At 30.2% G+C, this 20,742-nt stretch overlaps 1 protein-coding gene across 1 annotated transcript in view; it reads left to right on the top strand.

Moving 5' to 3' along the window:
• LOC106465351 (obscurin-like) overlaps positions 1-20,742 on the top strand; it is a 128,553-nt gene that overhangs the window by 41,487 nt on the left and 66,324 nt on the right. The window contains exons 16-33 of the mRNA XM_022393222.1: positions 237-342; positions 2,009-2,190; positions 2,737-2,851; positions 3,185-3,357; positions 3,622-3,727; positions 5,762-5,940; positions 6,543-6,648; positions 9,544-9,731; positions 10,081-10,186; positions 11,574-11,749; positions 12,435-12,540; positions 12,964-13,136; positions 15,083-15,197; positions 16,181-16,185; positions 16,269-16,448; positions 18,225-18,333; positions 18,757-18,935; positions 20,183-20,291. Of these exons, the coding sequence (XP_022248930.1) occupies positions 237-342; positions 2,009-2,190; positions 2,737-2,851; positions 3,185-3,357; positions 3,622-3,727; positions 5,762-5,940; positions 6,543-6,648; positions 9,544-9,731; positions 10,081-10,186; positions 11,574-11,749; positions 12,435-12,540; positions 12,964-13,136; positions 15,083-15,197; positions 16,181-16,185; positions 16,269-16,448; positions 18,225-18,333; positions 18,757-18,935; positions 20,183-20,291 (2,413 nt within the window). The remainder of the gene's footprint in view (positions 1-236; positions 343-2,008; positions 2,191-2,736; positions 2,852-3,184; positions 3,358-3,621; positions 3,728-5,761; positions 5,941-6,542; positions 6,649-9,543; positions 9,732-10,080; positions 10,187-11,573; positions 11,750-12,434; positions 12,541-12,963; positions 13,137-15,082; positions 15,198-16,180; positions 16,186-16,268; positions 16,449-18,224; positions 18,334-18,756; positions 18,936-20,182; positions 20,292-20,742) is intronic.

A 20,742-nucleotide genomic window follows, 5' to 3' on the forward strand; every position in this document is an offset into this window, starting at 1 on the left:
TTTTATTCTGTAACCTGATTTTTCTGGTAATTGATAACAAAAAATAATAAATTCACAAAATATGTTATGTGTTATTATGTTAATGTGGAGAAACCATGATATTTTTCTTTTCTCTTATTCATTTTATGAAATTTATTTATTTCTGTTTTGTAAAAATAAATTCTGGTTTGGTCACTGTACTGAACCAGTACAAAACAAAAGCAATCCTGGTCTCATTTCACACATTTTATATGTAGCACCTCCATCTTTTGTAAAAAAGATGAAGAATGTGGATGCAAAGAATGAAGAAACTGTAAATTTTTGTGTTCAGATAACAGGAAATCCAAAACCGAAAGTCAAATGGTAAGCTTTTAGCTTCTTCCATCACATTAAATGATGTAAAAATAAGATTTGATATTAAAAATGCTAACAAAAAGGAATAAGTAACTATTGTAGATGTATTTGTGTCTAATTACCTTTGACTAGTTTTAATTGTTGGAGAAGGATTTCTTACAGAAAAAAAGTTAATGTAAACACATGCAGGATCCAAGTCATATCTTGGGGAAAATATCATTAAACTTTTCATTGGTGTTTTAACTATCTGTTCATTACCAATCCAGAAAGAAAGAATTGAAAATGAAAATGTATTTGCTTTTTTTTGAGTAGCCAGATAAATATGCAGAATTAAAAGTAGAATTACAGTGCCACCTTTGTTTGATTTTAAATCTTCAATTTCTCCAGCCACTGTTTTAAAGTACTGTAAGAATGTATAAACACAGAAGTAGCCCAAAAGTTGCCGTCTCTCTGCATGAAGATTCCATTTAGGAATGAAAGAGAAACAGGGTGTTGGATATTGTTAAAAATCTATAAAATATTTATTTTTAAGTATGTGGATTTCACATGTCTGCACTCCTCATGCCCAGCACTGCCTATACTACCAAAACTGGCATATTTCATCACTCAAAGTATAAGAGAATTGCAGGTAGATTATGGTTCTATTTAAATACTTTGTATTATTTCTGAAAAAAAAAGGGAATCTATTACTGAAAAAGTATAAAAAAAACACTTGAATTTCTTCATCATTTACCATGGTACCAGATCTACAGTTTTTTGCATTCAAACTAGTTTTAAACAAAAAAACATCTTCATGACATGTCAAAATATCTACGTGCTACGAGCAAGGAGGGGTAGAAATATGGGGTTAAAGGTCATCGTATGAGAGCGTAATGAAGCAAAAGTTCAATGAGATACTTCTTGAATTTTAAACTTGATATTGACTTTTTGTCTCTAATTTTGTCAGTCCTTTTGTGTGTGTGGCCTGGGTACTCCTTCACAAGTGCAGAAATTACCTGTTTGCCAGAGAAATTGAACATTTTTCTTCTTGGATGAATGAACAAATAATACTTAATCATGTGATAAGCCAAGGATTTTGTAACGATGGAAAATATTTTTAGGCCCAAAATTGAAGAGCATATCTTAGATCCTTATTATGCAAATACTGACTTGTAATCCTATCGTAATCTTTTCTTAATTCTAAATGGTTGCATCTAATGTGAATGAAGAACAAAGGATGATTAATTGAGAATTCCAAAGCTCTCATTTAAAATGTTTACCTACATAAATTTGGCTATAAGAAACTTAACTTGTTACTCCTTTATTATCTATGGAAGAGTTTTTCCATTACTTTAAGTGGCATAAAGGTATGGGTGGAAATAATGTCTAGTGAGCGTAAATATACGAGTGTAGATGATAAGGGATTAATGACCATGAATTAAACCTATCAGTATAAGTATGAAATTCCTTGAAGTAATGGACCAGTCTACTAACTTTTGTTTGAAATTACAGATAATTTCCAGGAATGGTTGACTTTTTTGATTTCAGGTTTAAAGGCTTTTAAGTTTGCTGATTCATTATTTTTATTGTGCATTGTTAATCTTTTCTGGAGTATTTATATGAATGGATTCTCAAGTTTTAAATGAAATTTTATCTTGTAATTATTGTATGATCCAACATTTTGATATATTAATAGGCTGAAAGACTCAGATGAATTGACATTGAATGTGGATGATACTCATTATAAAATAACAGAAGATGGAGATTCATATACTTTAGTCATTGACAAAGTCACAAGTAATGATGCTGGAAAGTATACGTGTGAAATTACCAATGAGTATGGAACAGAATCTACCACAGGATCTTTGAAAGTGACAGGTTAGTAAACAGACCATAATCCAAGCTAGAGTTTTACCAATGAATATGGAACAGGATCTTTGAAAGTGACAGGTTAGTAAACAGACCATAATCCAAGCTAGAGTTTTACCAATGAGTATGGAACAGGATCTTTGAAAGTGACAGGTTAGTAAACAGACCATAATCCAAGCTGAGTTTTACCAATGAGTATGGAACAGAATCTACAACAGGATCTTTGAAAGTGACAGGTTAGTAAACAGACCATAATCCAAGCTAGAGTTTTACCAATGAGTATCGAACAGGATCTTTGAAAGTGACAGGTTAGTAAACAGACCATAATCCAAGCTAGAGTTTTAAACATTTTCTTCCTTGAGAGTGATGAATTTCCTAAGGTTTGTGTTTTTTTTTTAAACAAAATTCTTGTTTCATTTATGCATGCAAATGAGTACACGAAAATAAGTACAGAAACTGCTAGAGTATTAGTTATTACTTAAGGATTAAAATTAATCTAGTTGTTGGTGAAAGTTTCTATAACTTTTGGTTTAATCTGAATTATCTCGTGTTAAGGTAAACCCACTCTAAAGTTCACTCAAGAACTGTCAGATGTTGTTGCTACTGAAGGAGACAATGAGCTACAGCTGTTGGTAAAGACTGAAGGAGCACCAGCATCTCAGATTAAATGGTAGGTTTACGTTCAGATCTTGTGTTTTGTAAAGATGCTGAACACTTTTTTCTCTCTGAGTTGTGGTATCTTGTGCAGATAAAGATTGTGAATGATGACACAGTAAGCTTGATGTTGTTTTTAAATTTTAGTTCATGTGTTAATGAAGATTTTTACGGTAGAATTGACGATTGAAACTTGTCAGCTTTCATTGTTTTACCACTTACTTTCTAATTTCTGCTAGAACTTTTTGGTAACATTTAAATTAGCAGTATGAAAAAAGTTCATAAAGTAATTCCGAAGGAAGGTTTACTTGATTAACTATTTTAAATATCATATGTTTTTAAATCAAAGGTACCTTGATGATAAAGAAATAACTGAAACTGAAAATGTGAAAATATCTACTGATGGAAATGCTCATAGCTTAACTATTAAGCGTGTGACAACTGAATCAGCTGGTACATACAAGTGCAAAGCTGTTGGTGATCAGGGAGAGGCTAACACTAGTGGAGTACTTACTGTTAATGGTAAGTTATGTAGTTAGAAACTCTAACTTTATGGAGAATGTTATGTAGTTGCATGAAAATTAATTTTTTGGTTATTAAAGTAGTTGAGCTTCAGTGTAAGCAAAGATAGTTATGTATCTTCAGATAGGGAAACAAAGACAGACTTTGATTAGGTTTCAGAAATGAAAATGCAGAAAGCTATTCATGCAGATATAAGTAATAAGACATGTATGTAAGTATGTTCTTTTTTTACCAGTTTATTACCATGTTGAATGTTATCCCTAGTTCCTGCCAAGTTTGGTCAGAGCCTCAAAGATACTGATGGTGCTGAAGATGAAAAGTTGTCCTTAACTGTAAAAATTGCAGGACAGCCTAAACCTTCAGTTGCTTGGTGAGTTTCTTGTGTATTTTTTATAAATTTCAATGGTAGAAGTTCACAATATTGTTTATAACCTATTCAAACATTTTCTGTTATTCTGAAACCAACTATTTGTATCTTCATAAAAATAAGGCTTTATGTATTGCTAAGTTGTGTGAATCTTAGGAGCAAACAACTGGTTTTTATGGGTATGTAATACATATATATTATGACGTACTTCATACTTCTTTAAAGTTAGTTTCATTACAATTTATTATAATGATTAAAATTTATATTTTTCTTATTGTTTCTTTAATACTTTTAATTTTATAGTTAAGATTACTTTATATAGCTAATTTTATATATACCTTAACTGAAATGTCTTAAACTGGTCAAACTTCACAGAATATTATTGAGTTTATGATGGCAAGGGTAATTTACTGATGAATCAGTACATTCTAATTATTAGAAGTTTTCGTTTTTTTTATTGAGTTATGACATTATTTACTTATTGTAATTTGATTTTATATAATTGGCTTTTTAAACTTTTAAGTTGGTTTCAGTTCTGATAGTTTACATACGACCAGAACTTATTAATAATTATTTCAAAGGAAACATGAAAGGAAAAACATCAGAATATGTTTTGTAATTTGGTTTTATATAATTGGCTTTTTCAGATTTTAAGTTGGTTTCAGTTCTGATAGTTTACATACGACCAGAACTTATTAATAATTATTTCAAAGGAAACATGAAAGGAAAAACATCAGAATATGTTTTGTAGTTACGTATTTCCATTCGTATTAATATACTTTCCAGACAATGCTGATCTGTTTAAACTTATAGTTCTTTTAACAACACAGTAATATTTTGTTAACTCTTTAATTAAGAGGCTGTTTGTTCTATCTTAGGTTTAAAAGTCACTTTAAAGGTAAATCTAATGAAGTATAGTACTGTTGAAGACTGACAAACTTTATAAGTTTAAAACTGAATCACAGATGTAGAGAAAAATTCTAAACCAGAATTTTCATGGATATTATGAAATTGTTCATAAAATATGATTGCTACATTATTATATTATCCCTATTTGATTGTCAATTTAAAAGTCACAAGTAGCCTTACAAACTGTACAAAATTCATTAATATATATGAAACATTATTTAATTATGTAGTGATAGAAATCTGTTTTAATTTCATTCAATACAGTAATTGTTAAATTTAAAAAATGATTAACATTGTTATGCATTCATTAAATGGTCTCACCTCACTTGCCAATTGCGTTTTATCTCAGTTTTTTCAAAGGTATATTTCAAAGTCATTGTGATGAATGAAATTATTTTTGTGTTCATTTTTTAGTCATTCTCTAACATTTTTTATTAGAAACATGCCCAGCATTAAGGTTAGGTAACATAGGCAGCTGCCAAGAGCACTGAATTCTCAGGTGCTCTAGTGTGCATAATGATGCAATAGTTTCTTCCTATGGTGCCAATTAAACTATCGATAGCCTCTGGAAACAGATTTATTTATGCTTAATATGGTTTATAATTGCTAACGTAACTTTGCGTATTTCTTGTTTATTCCACTTTAATTTATTTTTAGATATTGTTACACTAAGTTTATGTAGCAATGAGACTAACGTAATGCGAGTCGAAGCTAATGAACATAAAAACTCAAACCTTTAAGTACATAAAGTCAACTATGTGAGCTTACACTGTAATAACATGTGGTTTGTCATACTGTTGATCTCTCTTGATTTTTTTTCTGGGAGGGGGGGGGGATATATACATCCAGTGCTATGCAACATTTAAAGCTTTAGTCAGAAGTTTATTTTTAATTTTCCTAAAATTCTTAAGCATAGTTAGTCCAACTGATTAAAGCAAGATATACATTTTAGTTTAAATATTGGAGGATAGAATTTTGATGAAGTATTAGTGAGTTTCCATTTGTGTTAGTTTTTTTCTCACATACTGTTGATTAAAACAACAATTTTTACCTTAAAAGTAAAACATTTTCAGAACAGTTAAAATGTTTAACATTATATAAAGGCATTAACAAACTCTGTGTACTTAGGTTAAAGGATGAGGCAGAACTTACCATTGATGGAAAACACAGAAAAATTATTGAAGAGGCTTCAGATACATTTACTCTGGTACTTGATAAGCTGACTCAAGAGGATGCTGGAAAGTATACTTGTAAGATCAGTAACAAATATGGAGGTGAAGAGACTAGTTGCAAAGTTAATGTCTGGGGTAAGAAATATAAATGTTAGAAATAAAATTGATGTAAATTCTTATTATGATTTAAAAAAAAACATTTCTAGTGTCATCAATATAAGAAAACCCTGTTTGCTGTAAAAAGTAATAGTTTTTCTTAAGCCTGTACAACAAATTTAATAGTATGTATAGTTATGATAAATAATGCTTTGAAGTTACTGCTATACAAGGAATTAATGATATTAAGAAAATACATTGAAAAAAAAAAGATAGATGAATCATAAAATTTAAGGAACATGATAATTATGCATTTTCAGAAGGTATACCTTTCAAAGCACTCTGGTTAAAATTTTTTGTTTTCTCTTATGGGCCTCCCAGTGGCACAGCGGTATGTCTGCAGACTTACAATGCTAGAAACCGGGCTTCGATACCCGTGGTGGGCAGATCACAGATAGCCCATTGTGTAGCTTTGTGCATAATTACAAACAAACAAATTCTCTTATGGAGTAAAAATATTATGTTATGTTTCATCTCAGTGATGGCTTTAGATATTTTTGAATTCATTTACTTGCTCTTTCTCTCTTTTTATTCTTACAAAATGATATGTATATATAAATATGAAATATTTATCACATCAGCTCAACCCAAGTTTACTCAAAAACTGAAGGATGTCCAAGCAACTGAAGGTGAAAAAGTTTCTTTTACTGTGAAGATAGCTGGAACTCCAACACCTACAACTAAATGGTTTGTAGAGTCGTTTTCCATGGTTTTGCTCTAAATAATTATACTTTCTATACGTATTGATTTGTTTTAATTAAAGTTGTAAACAATTTTTGATAAATAATTATTTTTCAGTCAACAAAATGGAAATTACAAACTTGTCTATTCACATTTTAAATTTATATTCATTAGAATTTGACATCTGTTTGAAATGATTTTTTTTCTGTTTTTGCCAGAAATACAGTATATTTCATTTTTCATTATTCTAGTTCTTTATCTTTAGGGGAATATTTTGAATTATTAAGATAAACTTGAATGGTAAGATTATCAAAAAAAAACTCTCCAGTGGCTCAATGGTAAGTTTGAAGGCTTACACTAAAAACTGGGTTTTGATACCCGTGGTGGGCACAGAACAGATAGCTACAGTACCTACAAACATGACCAAAATATTTTTTTTCTTTAAAAATAATTGTATGCAGATGTTGAATATACAAAACCAAAGACAATGTAAATATGTTTCAGTATGTTTTATTATCACAACATGCCATATTTAGAACATGCAAGTTGTATATATATGTTTTTTAGGTGTGATCCAAGTCAAAAGTCATTGTGACTTTCCAAAGTAACTAAAAATTAATAGAGGGTCTAGTATGTTATATTAAAATTATATTGGATATTCAAACCAGCAAATTATATGACAACCACAGCTGATATAATGCTTTAGTGGAATGGATTGTATCAGAAATACATTTTAATATTGTTGGACATTTCATATATAGTGTCATGCTACTTAAAACTGATCACTTTTAAGAAGGGTATGTAACAGCCCTTTTTGGCGCAAAGTATTCATACAGTTAGATCATAAAGATGTGTTCAGATGGAAGATTTAAAATTTCCAAGATGGTTATATCCCTTGTATGTATTGGCATTAGCAAAAGAATATGGATGAGCTTGGGGAACCAGGACCAATCAGAAAGAGACCTACAACTAGTTGTATGCTAGCCATAGTAAGTAAAGTGCAGTATCTTGTAACAGGTCAGAATCCACAGTCAGTGATAAAAACCGTACATGTGCCCCAGTCAACAGTAAACAATCTCATTAGTTCCTGCCACAAGCCACATGTATGCAAACTGCCCTCACAACACATCCAGGAGTGGAAGACCAACTATAGAAAACTACATGAATAGTATGTAGACAGCACAAAATAGCAGTATTTTGTGACACTAGACAAAAAAAGTATGTGTACCTTGATAACTATAACAAGTTTCATGTCATTTTGTATTATTCATTTGGTGAAATAAATTTCCAAAAGTGGTACATGATATGCTGCAAAACGTTTTTGAAGAGATTCAAAATCATTGCAGTATATTGCACCACGTGCAAGTTATGGATTAGGAAAATGGATACACAGGTCAAGGTGAACTCTACTTACTATCAGACCAATGTTCTGGTCCCTTTATATTACATAGAAATATTGGCTTTATCTGGAAGCGTGCTCAGCAGGGTATGGGTTCATCAAGATAAGGCTTTCAGACATACCTTCCTTTGAACTGTTGCAAGCAGTTGAAGAATGAAACTGATATTTGTGCTATTCCTTATGAAGATATACCAGTCACGTTGCTGGATGCAGCACCTATGGATTTCTGGGTGATCAGTATTTAAATGGGTGCTGGAAAATTATCATCTTCGTATGTTAGATGACTATGGAAAGCACCAGGGAGGAATGCTGTGGTTTGGACATAACAGCCTTATGATGAAGCATTTTGCAATGAAACTATGCTGTAAAGCTATTGTCAAGATGAATGGTGACATTGAATGTAATGATGTGGTAAGGCTCCAAAATCGTTTTAGTATAATGTATTCAACTCTCTGTAAATGTAATGAAGGTACTAAAATAATAAACATAAAAAAATTGTGGTTTATTTTTTGCTAAAATTTTTATGTAGTTATCATCAATTGAGTTATGAAATATTTGTATATTACGCTTACTGTAGTTTGAAAAATGAACACTATTCTCATATTCTAGAGAAGTATGCATGTCTCATTTGAATTTTATAAAATTTTCTTGTTCTGTTTTAGAACAAAGTTGTACATATGGTCTTCTCTCTTTAACTCCTTTACTGCCACATTTATGGATGATAACTCTCCCTGTGCCAGATTTATTTCTGATATACAATTAAACAAAAAGCAGTGTTTTAATATTTCATTACTTTGGTAAGTTTGAAGAGAAATATTCTTTCTGTATAGTGGTACCAAATTTTAAACTAACATGTAGTTAATATTACACTTTTCAAGTCTAAAACAAAGACTATATAAGGTGTTCTACAAATGTGTGCTCATGCAATGAGAGAATTAGATACTACCAGACTGATGGCTCTATAAATGTCTAGTTATTGAAAGAAATTTTACCATCTCAAACAAATAACCATCTTAAAACATTTAGTGGTGTTGTAGTATTTACAGAAAACATTTACATTATAAAAGTTGTAGACATGAAACTTCATTACAAGAGCTAACTCAGATATTCTTTTCCCAGACCATGTGGGCCATTCTAACCCTTTCAGTACTACATAAATCTTGAAAATAAATATAAGCTAGTTAAATAATATCTTTAGCTTGTTTTTTATTCGTTCAAGGCTAAATTTTCTGTTTGAATATATATATATATATATATATATATATATAAACTTTTCATGGGAGTAACCCTTGTATGGTAGTTATTTATAGTGTAAAATTACAGTTATGTTTACAAAGTTTATAGCTTGTTCAGTACTGATATTTATTCAAGGTTACTTTGCATGCTTATTTTTTTTTCTAAAATATCAAATATACATTCTTAATTTATATATCCATTAAAACATTTAATCTAGAGGAATGTTCCGTTTGTAAGCTGAAGTGATTTTTCTGGTCATTTTTCAGGTTAAAAGATGATGCTGAACTCACCATTGATGGAACACACTACACTGTAGTGGAAGAAGCATCAGATTCTTTCACTCTAGTTATTGACAGTACAACAAAAGATGATGAAGGAAAATATTCTTGTGAAATTAGCAATAAACATGGCAAAGACATCACGAGTGGCAAGTTGTCACTGGAAAGTGCTGGGTGTAAGCATACATTCAGTAGTTTACTTTTAGAAGTCATAATGTAACTTTAAGGATTCAGAGAGTAAAGATACTGATGAAATTTTCAAGATATGTGATGTCACTGATGGCAGAAACTAGGATTATGCATTTTTTTTTTCCACAGAAAAATTTAGACAGAAATTTACTCATATCACTAAGAAACATTTTGTTTTGTGTACCTACAATCTATTAAAGTACTAAGAGCCAATTTAAACATCTTGGTATTTTAAGTTGAAAAATATAAAAATCCTGGAATGAGTAAATGTGTTGTAAATCGTTCAGAAAATTTTATAATTGTTTTTCTATTAAAAATTTTAATTTCCTATCATAGCCAAACCCCAAATTCTGGATGGATTGAAAGACGTTGCAGCAAAGGAAGGCGAAAGTGTGGAATTGACGGTTAAAATCACTGGTTCTCCTAAACCAGAGATTAAATGGTAATTGTTAGTAAGAGTATAAGATACGATTTGCATAATACTTCAGTTTTATTGTTGTGAATTAACATTGAATTCTGTACACAAATACCGTATTGGCCTGATTATAGACAATTTCAAATATAAAGCGACCCCTTTTTTCAGAAACCATGGGAAAGAAAAATTGAGTGTCATAACATCCTTTTTTAGGTCTACAATATCAATATTATAACTGAACAGTCTGCAGGTGGATTAGTCACAAGAATTAGCAATGACCTTGAGCGAACATCTGACGCGAATGCGTAGAGGGATGCTGCCTGGACATTTAGGAAAGCGACATGCTAGAGAAGGGTGAAGAGCCCTGTGGTCAGCAAAGATTATAAGGCAACTATGAGTTTTACAGCCTAATTATTAATCAAAAACATTGCCTTATAATTGAGCCAATACGGTATGGTATTATCTAAGTGAGTGTAAAATATATAAAGCCTAATCTCCTTTACATAGAATGATATTTACAGTATGAGAAGCTATTTATTAAAACAGAACATATGCAGTCAACTTGTATTTTACTTCTGCTAGGTGTAAGAAATTCACTGTTAACTTGTCAATAGAATGTGCTTATAATACTTGCAGTTAGTTAATTATCACAATTTTTACAAAAGTTATTGAAGAATAAGAAAAATTTATGAAGGAGTTTTTTCCCTACAACTCTCAAATTTAAAAATGAATAGAAATTTAGAAATGGAATTAGATAAGAATAAATATATAACCAGAGCTTTCTTCATTTAAAAAAAATTCTAATCAAAGATTCTTTGGAGCTTCTGTAATGGCTATTCCTGGTAGAGATGATGAAGTGGGAATTGTTCTTAAGGTATTTTATGTAAAGTATGAAAGGACCCTTGTTCTCTGTTGGAAATCTGCATTAGGTATATGTAACTACTGGAAACATCAGATGTAAACAACAAGAACAAAGTCATACTCATTTTTACAGCTATAAAACACATGGATGTTTTTTTATAGAATTGTTAAATGTATTCTAGTTAAAACATATTTTTAGTAGTGATACACATTTTTAACGCCTAATTCTTTTCAGCTTTAGACCATAAATATTCCATGTGGTAGGAAAATGTTGCTTAACTTGGTCGAATGTTTGCAGGGAAATTTGAAACGCTGTTAAATATCGCAAAGATCTGTAGGGGTGTTGTAAAATTATCAGAGCCTAAAACTGTGAGATAATTAGAACATGTTTTTTCTGTGTATACATATCAACTGAAAGACACGTTTGCTACTAAATGCTTTTTTTTGTTCTTGTATTGATATATTTTAGTTAGTAATTACAAAACCCTCTTTAAAGAGTTAAGCAATAAAGTTAGTAAATTCTGTGTAAAGGGAATTACATTTGGACCTTTAGGACCAAAAATGGGGAAGATGCGAGTGCTGAAGCAACCATTACAATCAAGGAAGAGGCAGATGATGTCTATATCTTAAACATAAAGAAAGTTTCTGCTACTTTGTATGGTGAATATCAATGTCAAGCTACCAACACTCTCGGAGAAGCTACAACAAAGATGAAGTTAATGGAATTGAGTATGTCTTGAATATTCTTTTTTTTTAGTATTAATTGGAAATGGCACCACTATGGGTGGGCTGGAGTGGGCCGAGCACCCTAAAATTTCACTCGGGGCCACCTAAGTTCATTCTCCCTAGCAGTTTAAAAAAATCATATTATCAGTTTTAAAAAATCGTAGAACATTTTTAAATTGCTAAGAAGAGTTAACTTCGATGGGACAATCCATATAACTAATATCTTACTGACAACTATCAACAGAGACAAGAACACTAATGTTGGCCATATAGCTGTTTGATTTCTTAGTATCCGAAGAGTTAACATTTGATATTTGAAAATGTATGATTGTCAATCATTGTTAAAGCTTAATTTTTAGAATAGAAATGTACCTGTTTAAGTGTATAACCATGTAGTGAAGTTATTTTGCTTATAACTATAATAGCCTTTGATATTGTTGTTTCTGCAGATCTCAGTTTTCAGTAATTTGCAATAAAAGGAAAACAAGTTACTAGGAATGCAGCAATAAATTGGTAGGCTTTCAGTCTGCTCATGCGGTATTTGAAACATCTAGTAGGAAACATTATATATATGTTATCTTCTTTTGTTTGAATATTTAATTACTTTATAATTCTTGAAGAAAGAAATTTGATACAGTTAGAAGTTATTAATAAGATATGTTTAAATATGTCTTTTATCTTTTTTAAGTGGCACCCAAAATTTTGAAGGGCTTGCAGGACAAGGAGGTTTGGAGTGGAGAGGAAGCAAAATTTGAAATCAAAGTCTCCGGTCAACCAGAACCGAAAGTCTCCTGGTATGTTAGTATATTTGTTCTGTCTATGGGTCTTAGCAGATATTTTATAGATTGATTAATCAGTTATGGTCTTATTTGGTTAAAAGTAGCAGCATATGCTGTAGGTGCTTACCTTTTCTCTTCCAACAGTCCTAAACTAGGTAGCCTAGGCCATGTGTCTCATAAGGCATCATTCAGGTTGAAATTATTAATTAACAGAAACTGTACAGAGGAAAGAAGAATGTTGAAATAAAAATTGTTAAGCATTTTTTCCAGTGTGTTTTCTATTCATGCCAGTTTTGTAATTTTGTAGGCCACTAAAATTTTCAGTCTTTTTAGTGTGTTTTGTTAATGATTCTATTTTAGTCTGTAGGAATTAATTTTGTGTTGCTTTGCTGCACAAATTTAGTATAGCTTTTCAGATGTATTTCTGTTTGTTCTTAGGTTTATAGAAGATGAAGAGTTAACAGACTCTGACCACATGAAGATCACTTCACATGAAGGAACTCACTGTCTGTGTATATTAGACACTGAACTGGAAGATAGTGGTATCTACTCTTGCAAAATTCAGAATAAAGCTGGAGAAATTTGTCAAGATGCTATTTTAACTGTCAAAGGTAGGTCTGGTGAATATTTAATAAAACAGACAGATTGATTGGATTGATTCAATGTCAAAAAATTTGATGTACTAAATATTTGTTTGTAATTATCACATCATATAGTAAAAATATCTAAAGTCAAGGTCTTAAGCTTTACTTCTTTTCTAAAAGTTCAGGAATTTTTAAACTTGTTTAATTTATATTATCATCCATTTCTTTTTTGAAACAATTCAAATAATATACAGATAACTATAATAAGTGGTTAGCAGTGGAATAAAGCATGGGCAACAGTAAAATAAAGGGTCTACAGTAAATTCTCAGTAATGTATAACTCACTTGCTTTTTAGCTGTGGCATAGCAGCTCATAGCTCCATTGTCTCTTGACCGATTTGAGGTTTACTCTAATCATGCCTAAAATAATTTCAATTTGAGGATAGGCTGGTAGAGATCCTGATGAGTAATATAATCAAATCGAGTATACACTTGCCCCACCTTTGGTATTGCTGGTGCACAAAAATATAGCTAATAAAATAGAAAAAAAGGTCTTGTACATTAATTTTCTCTAATCCTACCAAAAAGAATTTCAAGTGCTGCAGCTATTGAGGATTCCCTCTTGTTTATTAATATTGTGTATCGACATTCAAGATGGACGTTTGGACCCACAGAATGTTGATACAGTAACATTCTATTAGCCCCAATGTTCTTCTTGCCTAGGACACCAACAATTCTTAATCCATCTCTGTAAGTGGTAAATTGTCTTTTCTTTTGTGTGGTTTGTTATTTTCTGGTTTCACGGTATTGTTAGAACTAGTGTGCCACAAGGAATTTTCAGTGTTTGTAAATCGGTTCTTGTTTTATGTTTCTGGTAGTTTCAAAACTCAAACCACTTACGGAAACTTGAATGTAAACTGTTAATGTACATTGGTTTTGACATGCATCAACAAAAGATGCTGTGTTATATTAGGCTAAGCAAAACACCAAATCATTCAAAGTTAAATAACATATTTGTTTACCTTAAGATTTGCGGGTCGAGTTCTTGTTTATCACAAGTAGGTTCTCTTTTTTTTTTTTGTTAATTACTGTATATAAAAGAAATCTTTTCTGCAATGTTTGTTGTAATAAAAAAAGTCATGTTAATATAGAGTTAAAATGTTCTTGAATATCAGAATCATAAAATTTGTTAATGATTTACTTAGATGAGCCAAGACCTAATTCCAGGATTTTACTCTGCTTTTAACTGAAGCTCATCTTGCAAAACATGCTTAGGGAAATATTTATTTTATGATAGAATTTGAATATGCATTGTGTAACTGTTTATGTATAACTCATTGAAGGTTATCTTTCAAAATATTTTACTTTCAGGAATGTTCTACAGACTTTCTTTTTTGAATAATTATTTATTACAAAATCAAAGAAAATTTTTTATTACAAAATGATTAAATAAACTGGGTATTCATTAAGTCATTCTCTACTGAGGATTCCCCTCCTGTCACAAGTAAAAACATCTGGGAATTTGGATTTGTAAAGCCTTACTTATTAATGGTTATAAGAATAGGTTTTCTATCTTTATTTTTTGTCTAGAAAAGATATTTATTAGTCAAAAATTAAGTAACAGTGTAACTGAAAGAAATTCTCTTGTCAGAGCACTAAGGTTTCTGTGTTTTTAAATTCTTTTTGATAATTTTATATGTTGTTTATAACATAATGAAATTTAAAATGAATAGTAATTGATAATATATAGTTTTTAAAAGTTTTGTAATGAAAAAAATAAAATAAAAATTGACTGAGACAGTCAATACATTATAGGTCCAACTTTAGCTTTGAAGAATGAGCATACTTAAAATTGTTTTTTATACATATAGACTATTAATACAGAATGTTTAGGGACTTTTTTTTTCATTGCTGCACATTCTGCAGTGCCTTTCATTATTGAAATTCTAATCAGTTTTGTTATGGTAATACAGATAGCGATGACTCTGAAGAACCAACTTTTGTCCGTAGAATGGTGGACACTATTGCTGTTGTTGGTGATGCTGCAAGATTGGAAATCAAAGTCACAGGAAAACCAAAGCCTGAAGTTTTTTTATAATACAATTTCTGCCTTTTCTCTCCATTTTCAGTCAATGTTTCTAGTTTTATACTTAGTACAGATCTTCGTTACTTTTAAGTCTAAAAAAACAGAGAACTCAGTATTGAACCTAAAACATTTTCTGAAGATCAAAAGATGAAGGAAACTATATACAAACACTTTCAACAAGTGAAAACATTGTCTAAGCTCATCTTAAGTTCAAGCAAAAATTTTGCTAAACATGATGGTTTCATACTCCCTACCACATACATTATAAAGTGATCTTCTAATGTAAAAATACTTAAAAAACGTACCATGCAACACCACCAGCATGACTTTATAGTTTTCCTATATTTATAGATATGTGTTTGCTAGAGAAGTCTTCTACTCTCTAGTGGTTAATTGATTGTATGATAAATAAGTATATGTAATAAGCATTTTAAGCAACATGTAATTTTATTAGTGAACACTATTTGCAGAATGGCTGATTATTATTGTAAAAAGAATGATTGTAATAAAATAACAGTTTCTTAATGTTTTTTATTTCATTATATTTTTTTTAAATGTGAATTTAGCGATTTTCAAATATTCTGGTTTATTTTTACCACATTGTTAACAGTGGAATTACCAGGGGGGGCGTGGACCTTACTGGGTTTTTCAAACACATTTTGTCCAAACTATTTATGTGCCAAATTGCTTGTTGTACCATGATTTTTAGTTAAAGGGTTCCTCATAAATGTGAGTCACACATAAAACAAAATTAAACAAAAAATACCACAAATACTGCATTTAATCCCCCTAATAACTTCTTATATTATTAATTTGTTTAACATAAAAATGAATGATTTCACTCAAATTTTATCATTTCTTTACACTGAGTGTTATATCAGGCCAAAAAACAAAATAATATACTATGATGCAATAAATGAATACTACTAGTATTGAACATTATATAAACAAAGTCAGTATGTTGTGGTTTAAGTTGATATTATTTCACATATGCAACTATAATGTATGATTCAGTTCTTCTTTTCACAAACTTGTGAAATAAATAAACATTATTTAATGCTTTCATTAATTTAGGTTCAAAGATGAAGAAGAGCTAACAGCAAGTAAAAGGATTAAAATTGCTGCCGATGCAGAACAAAATTTCTACTCTCTAACTGTTAAGGATTTGACACTGGAAGACACAGGAAAGTATTCTTGCACAGCCATTAACAGTAAGGGCTCAGCCAGTGATAAAGCCACCCTTACTGTGAAAGGTGAGGAAATACACTTGTTTGCTAATTATGAATTAACTATAATTCTGAATTTATTAAACATACCCTCACAAAATTTGGTAAGGTTTTAATAAAAAGTTCGTTGTAAACAACAAATCTGAAATTTTAATAAAGCATTTCTACTAAAGATTTGACTGTGAACTTTCCAAAGCCTTTACTGAGTCAATCTGAGTCCAAGGTGATTTTTATGTTAAGAATAAAAATACTTCATTTCATATTACAATTTTCATATTTAATTTGCATAACCTCTAGCACCTCCTAAATGAAAATCAAAATATTTATGTCGAAACTTTATATCGTTTGTTATTTTCTCTACTCTAAGACGAAATCGTTAATGAACAGTGAAAAGAAATGGTGAAAAAATTTGGAATAAAATTAACAGTATCTTCTTCTTTGAATGTATAATTTTGCTAGATTGTTGGTCTTCTTATCTTCACAATTTTAACTGTTAATCTTTTCTCATCTGTTCTAATTTTATGATTTTATTGCCTGTAATTTTGACTAACCTTCTCAGTCAAAAACAATAAATTGCAGCGTTAGATAGTTAGCCAACCGTCACGAGAAAAAGGCTTGTTTCATATGTGATTTCCACTCAGGGAGCATAAAGCTGAGCCTCCCTTGTTTTTAGTAAGTCACTAACAGTTTTTTTTTCTTTTAAAAGATGGTTGTAAATCAGATACAATAACTGTGAGATTAGTCTTCAACTAGTGTTCCTAAAGGGTGTGCTTAGCACTCTAATGTGTTGCAAGTGAGCTGGCAGTGTGCTGCAAAAAATACTGTTTTCCTACAGCCATTTAAAAAATACACAATTACCATAAAATACATTAGAATAAAAATTTTAATGATGATCAAATGAAATACAATTAAAAGACATTTTATTTTAATCCCACTGTTTAATTTTTAGATGTTTGCATATATGGCTTTATTCTCACTTTACTATGAGCACCACAATTAATGGTGTGATGTTTTTTTTCAGTAATTCCAGGTTTGCTTTGGTATGAGAAATTTGAGAAACACTGCTGTTAATTAACATGAACCAGAATATCTTACCAAAGATGTTTTTGGAGCTGTTTAGGTTATATCAGTATGTGTATTATCTACTTAAAATCAACTTAATCTGGCTGTCATTTAATTATTAGAATTTCATATTATTTTTTTACACTAGAGATGTATCGTCATCTTTTCGACCACCAGAAATTTTGTATTTATCAAAGCATATTTGTTTCATTAATGTTTTGGCCTAAGATAATTATCTTTCAGTCCTTATAATTTCTTTATAGTCTGTTGCTTTTTTTTCCATGCATCGAATAAGCTAGTGTTAAATATCTATATAAATATAACAGCACTATCTGTTTTCTATTGTATTTCCATGTAACTACTTCGCAGGATATGAATGGATCCTCATCAAAATTGGTATGGAGGTTCATGGTTTTGTGTTTTGCAATTTTTATGGGCGTTTTTGCACTTTTTACCACTACTTTGCCCCCTGTTGACAGATCTTCAAATTTGGCATGAAGGTTTGTTGGGTCCATGCAGAGATACATGCAAATTTGTGGTTTCACTTTTTCTGTTTTGCAGTTTTTATGGGTGTTGTTGCATTTTTTACAATTATGTATAAGGGAAGCAACTTTTCATGTCGTAAGATAACTCTTCAATAATCATGAATTTACATAACTTCCATTCCAGGGATGGGTACTCCAGCTAGTATTACAATAAAATCTTAAAACCGAACTAAAATTTCTGTTGTTGATACTCTAGAACCAGTGGCACCTGAAATAGATGGAATGAAAGATGTGGAAGTCAAGAAAGATGCAGTGGCTAAATTTGAAGTCAGTGTCTCAGGGTTTCCTGTGCCTGATATTAAATGGTAAGTTTGAATTATTTTCTCAGTGTTAGCTACAGCCTGTTATGTTAAAAAATTGTTTTGTTAATAAACAATAATTAAAGTTTAGCTGAGAGAAATGGGATTTTAACATATATTATTGTTTATTATTAAAATGTTAGTCATTAAATATACATTGTTTTTCTAAATCGTGCAATATTTAAGAGTTAAATGTTTTTGTAATATTTGTACCCAACATGATGTGTGGGATTAATATAAATAAAAAAATCCATGAAAGACTTGGCTTTATTTGTAGCTCATTATAATCACTACAGTAACAGGCATTAAACCGTTCTTTTAAAGCTTTTAAAATATAATTTATATGTGGTGATATGGTTTTTATCTGTTTTAGCTCAAACTTTAACAATTGTGAAAAAGTTCACTCAAATAATTTACAAATGCATGCAGGTTGAAAGATGGGAAAACAGTACATGCATCAGATGAGCTTGTTTTAACCAGTGATAAAGAAACGGGACTTTATTCCCTTGCAATAAGGAAAGTGAAGGAAGAAGATGTTGCTACCTACACTTGTGTGGCTTCTAATAGTGCAGGGGAAGTTAAAAAAGAAGCTAAAGTTACCATTAAAGGTCAGAAGTTGAAATTGTTGTCTGACTTCTTCAAAATGACAGTTTTATCACAGTTTAACATGCCATAATTTTAAACTATAAGATAGTAACTTTTTTGAATTTTTGTAGACTAAAAATCAAACTTTTAGCATTGTTTTTTAAATTGATAGAAGATGGAAACTATTTTGAATCTTTGTAAGAAATAATGACAATTTGTCTGATTTAAATAATCAAAAATTTTGTTTTCATTATTTTGGAAGCTATTTTTTTAGTTTTTTTTTAGATAAGTTGTTCTAATAGATCTTAATGAAAACATATTTCCACGTGACATATCTTTCTCAAACTGTTATAAATTAATTTATGGATTTTTGTATCTTTTACAGTTAGAAATAATGAAATTGACTGTTTTTGATATCTTTTTTTGTAATATATTTAGAATAGTCACTGATTTTATTAGATTGTGTAAATGTAATTATAGTGATTACTGAACTTTTTACATCTGGTTTTCTAATTTAATTTCTAAATTGTAATTATCTCAGAGTAATCTTGCTTACTACTGTAGTATTTCTGTAAAAGAGAAAATCAGAACAAAAGAATGAAATTGTTAAATTTATTTAACATTTTGTGTTATTTGCAACTTTTGGTACAGTTGAAATTATAAAATTCTTATGTTTTCACTTCTTTATATGAACTAAATTCTCCAAAATTCATGATTATAGTACAGAATCTTATTTTTAAAAGCAAATGGACTGAATAGAAATAACCATTGTTTCTCATGTGATGTAGCATGTGAAAAAAAAAATTCTTTAATTTTATATAAACTGCTGAACTGCTTTATAAGCTGAACATGTAAATTTTTGAAGCATTCAATATAAATGCTACAAAAACGTGTGTCTAGGGATGCTGAGGATGCCTTATTTTCTAGATCTTTTTTTTTTCCCATACACCAGCTCATTAGTTGAACACTTTTTTCAGGGTTATCAATGAGTGTCTTAAAAACACTTTTGATTGAAATCTTATCTAGTTAGAATTGTTATGAAGTTATAATCATCTTATTTCAATTAAAAATTCTGTATTATTACTTCATAATTATTTTTATCATTTGTCTCTGCTGCATAAAAGTATAATAAAACAAATGATACTTTTATATATTTGCATAAAATTGTACCGATACATAATGGTCATCATAAAGTAAGAAAATAATCTAATCAAAACATGATTTTCATAATAGATTGTTTCACAACAAACACTTTTTGATTTTTTCGTAGTGGAGCCTCCTACCTTCTTAAGAGAGTTAGTCAACAAAAATACACAGCTAGGTGAAACTGTGAGCTTGGAAGCTCGGGTAGTTGGTTTCCCTCAGCCAGAAGTCTCATGGTAGGTATTTTTTTATCTTATTATTTTAGTGCTAGTTGAACAGTAGCTTGGCATTGATGAATACAGAACTTTTTATAATGAGTTGGGAAAACGATTGTACAGCTTTTAAAACAACATCTATTATTTTAGTGTTAGTTGAACAGTAGCTTGGGCATTGATGAATACAGAACTTTTTATAATGAGTTGGCAACACGATTGTACAGCTTTTAAAACAACATCTATTATTTTAGTTTTAGTTGAACAGTAGCTTGGCATTGATGAATACAGAACTTTTTATAATGAGTTGGCAACACGATTGTACAGCTTTTAAAACAACATCTATTATTTTAGTTTTAGTTGAACAGTAGCTTGGCATTGATGAATACAGAACTTTTTATAATGAGTTGGGAAAACGATTGTACAGCTTTTAAAACAACATCTATTATTTTAGTTTTAGTTGAACAGTAGCTTG

Source organism: Limulus polyphemus, unplaced genomic scaffold (assembly GCF_000517525.1).
Source record: "Limulus polyphemus unplaced genomic scaffold, Limulus_polyphemus-2.1.2 Scaffold1918, whole genome shotgun sequence".
Lineage (NCBI taxonomy): Eukaryota > Metazoa > Arthropoda > Merostomata > Xiphosura > Limulidae > Limulus > Limulus polyphemus.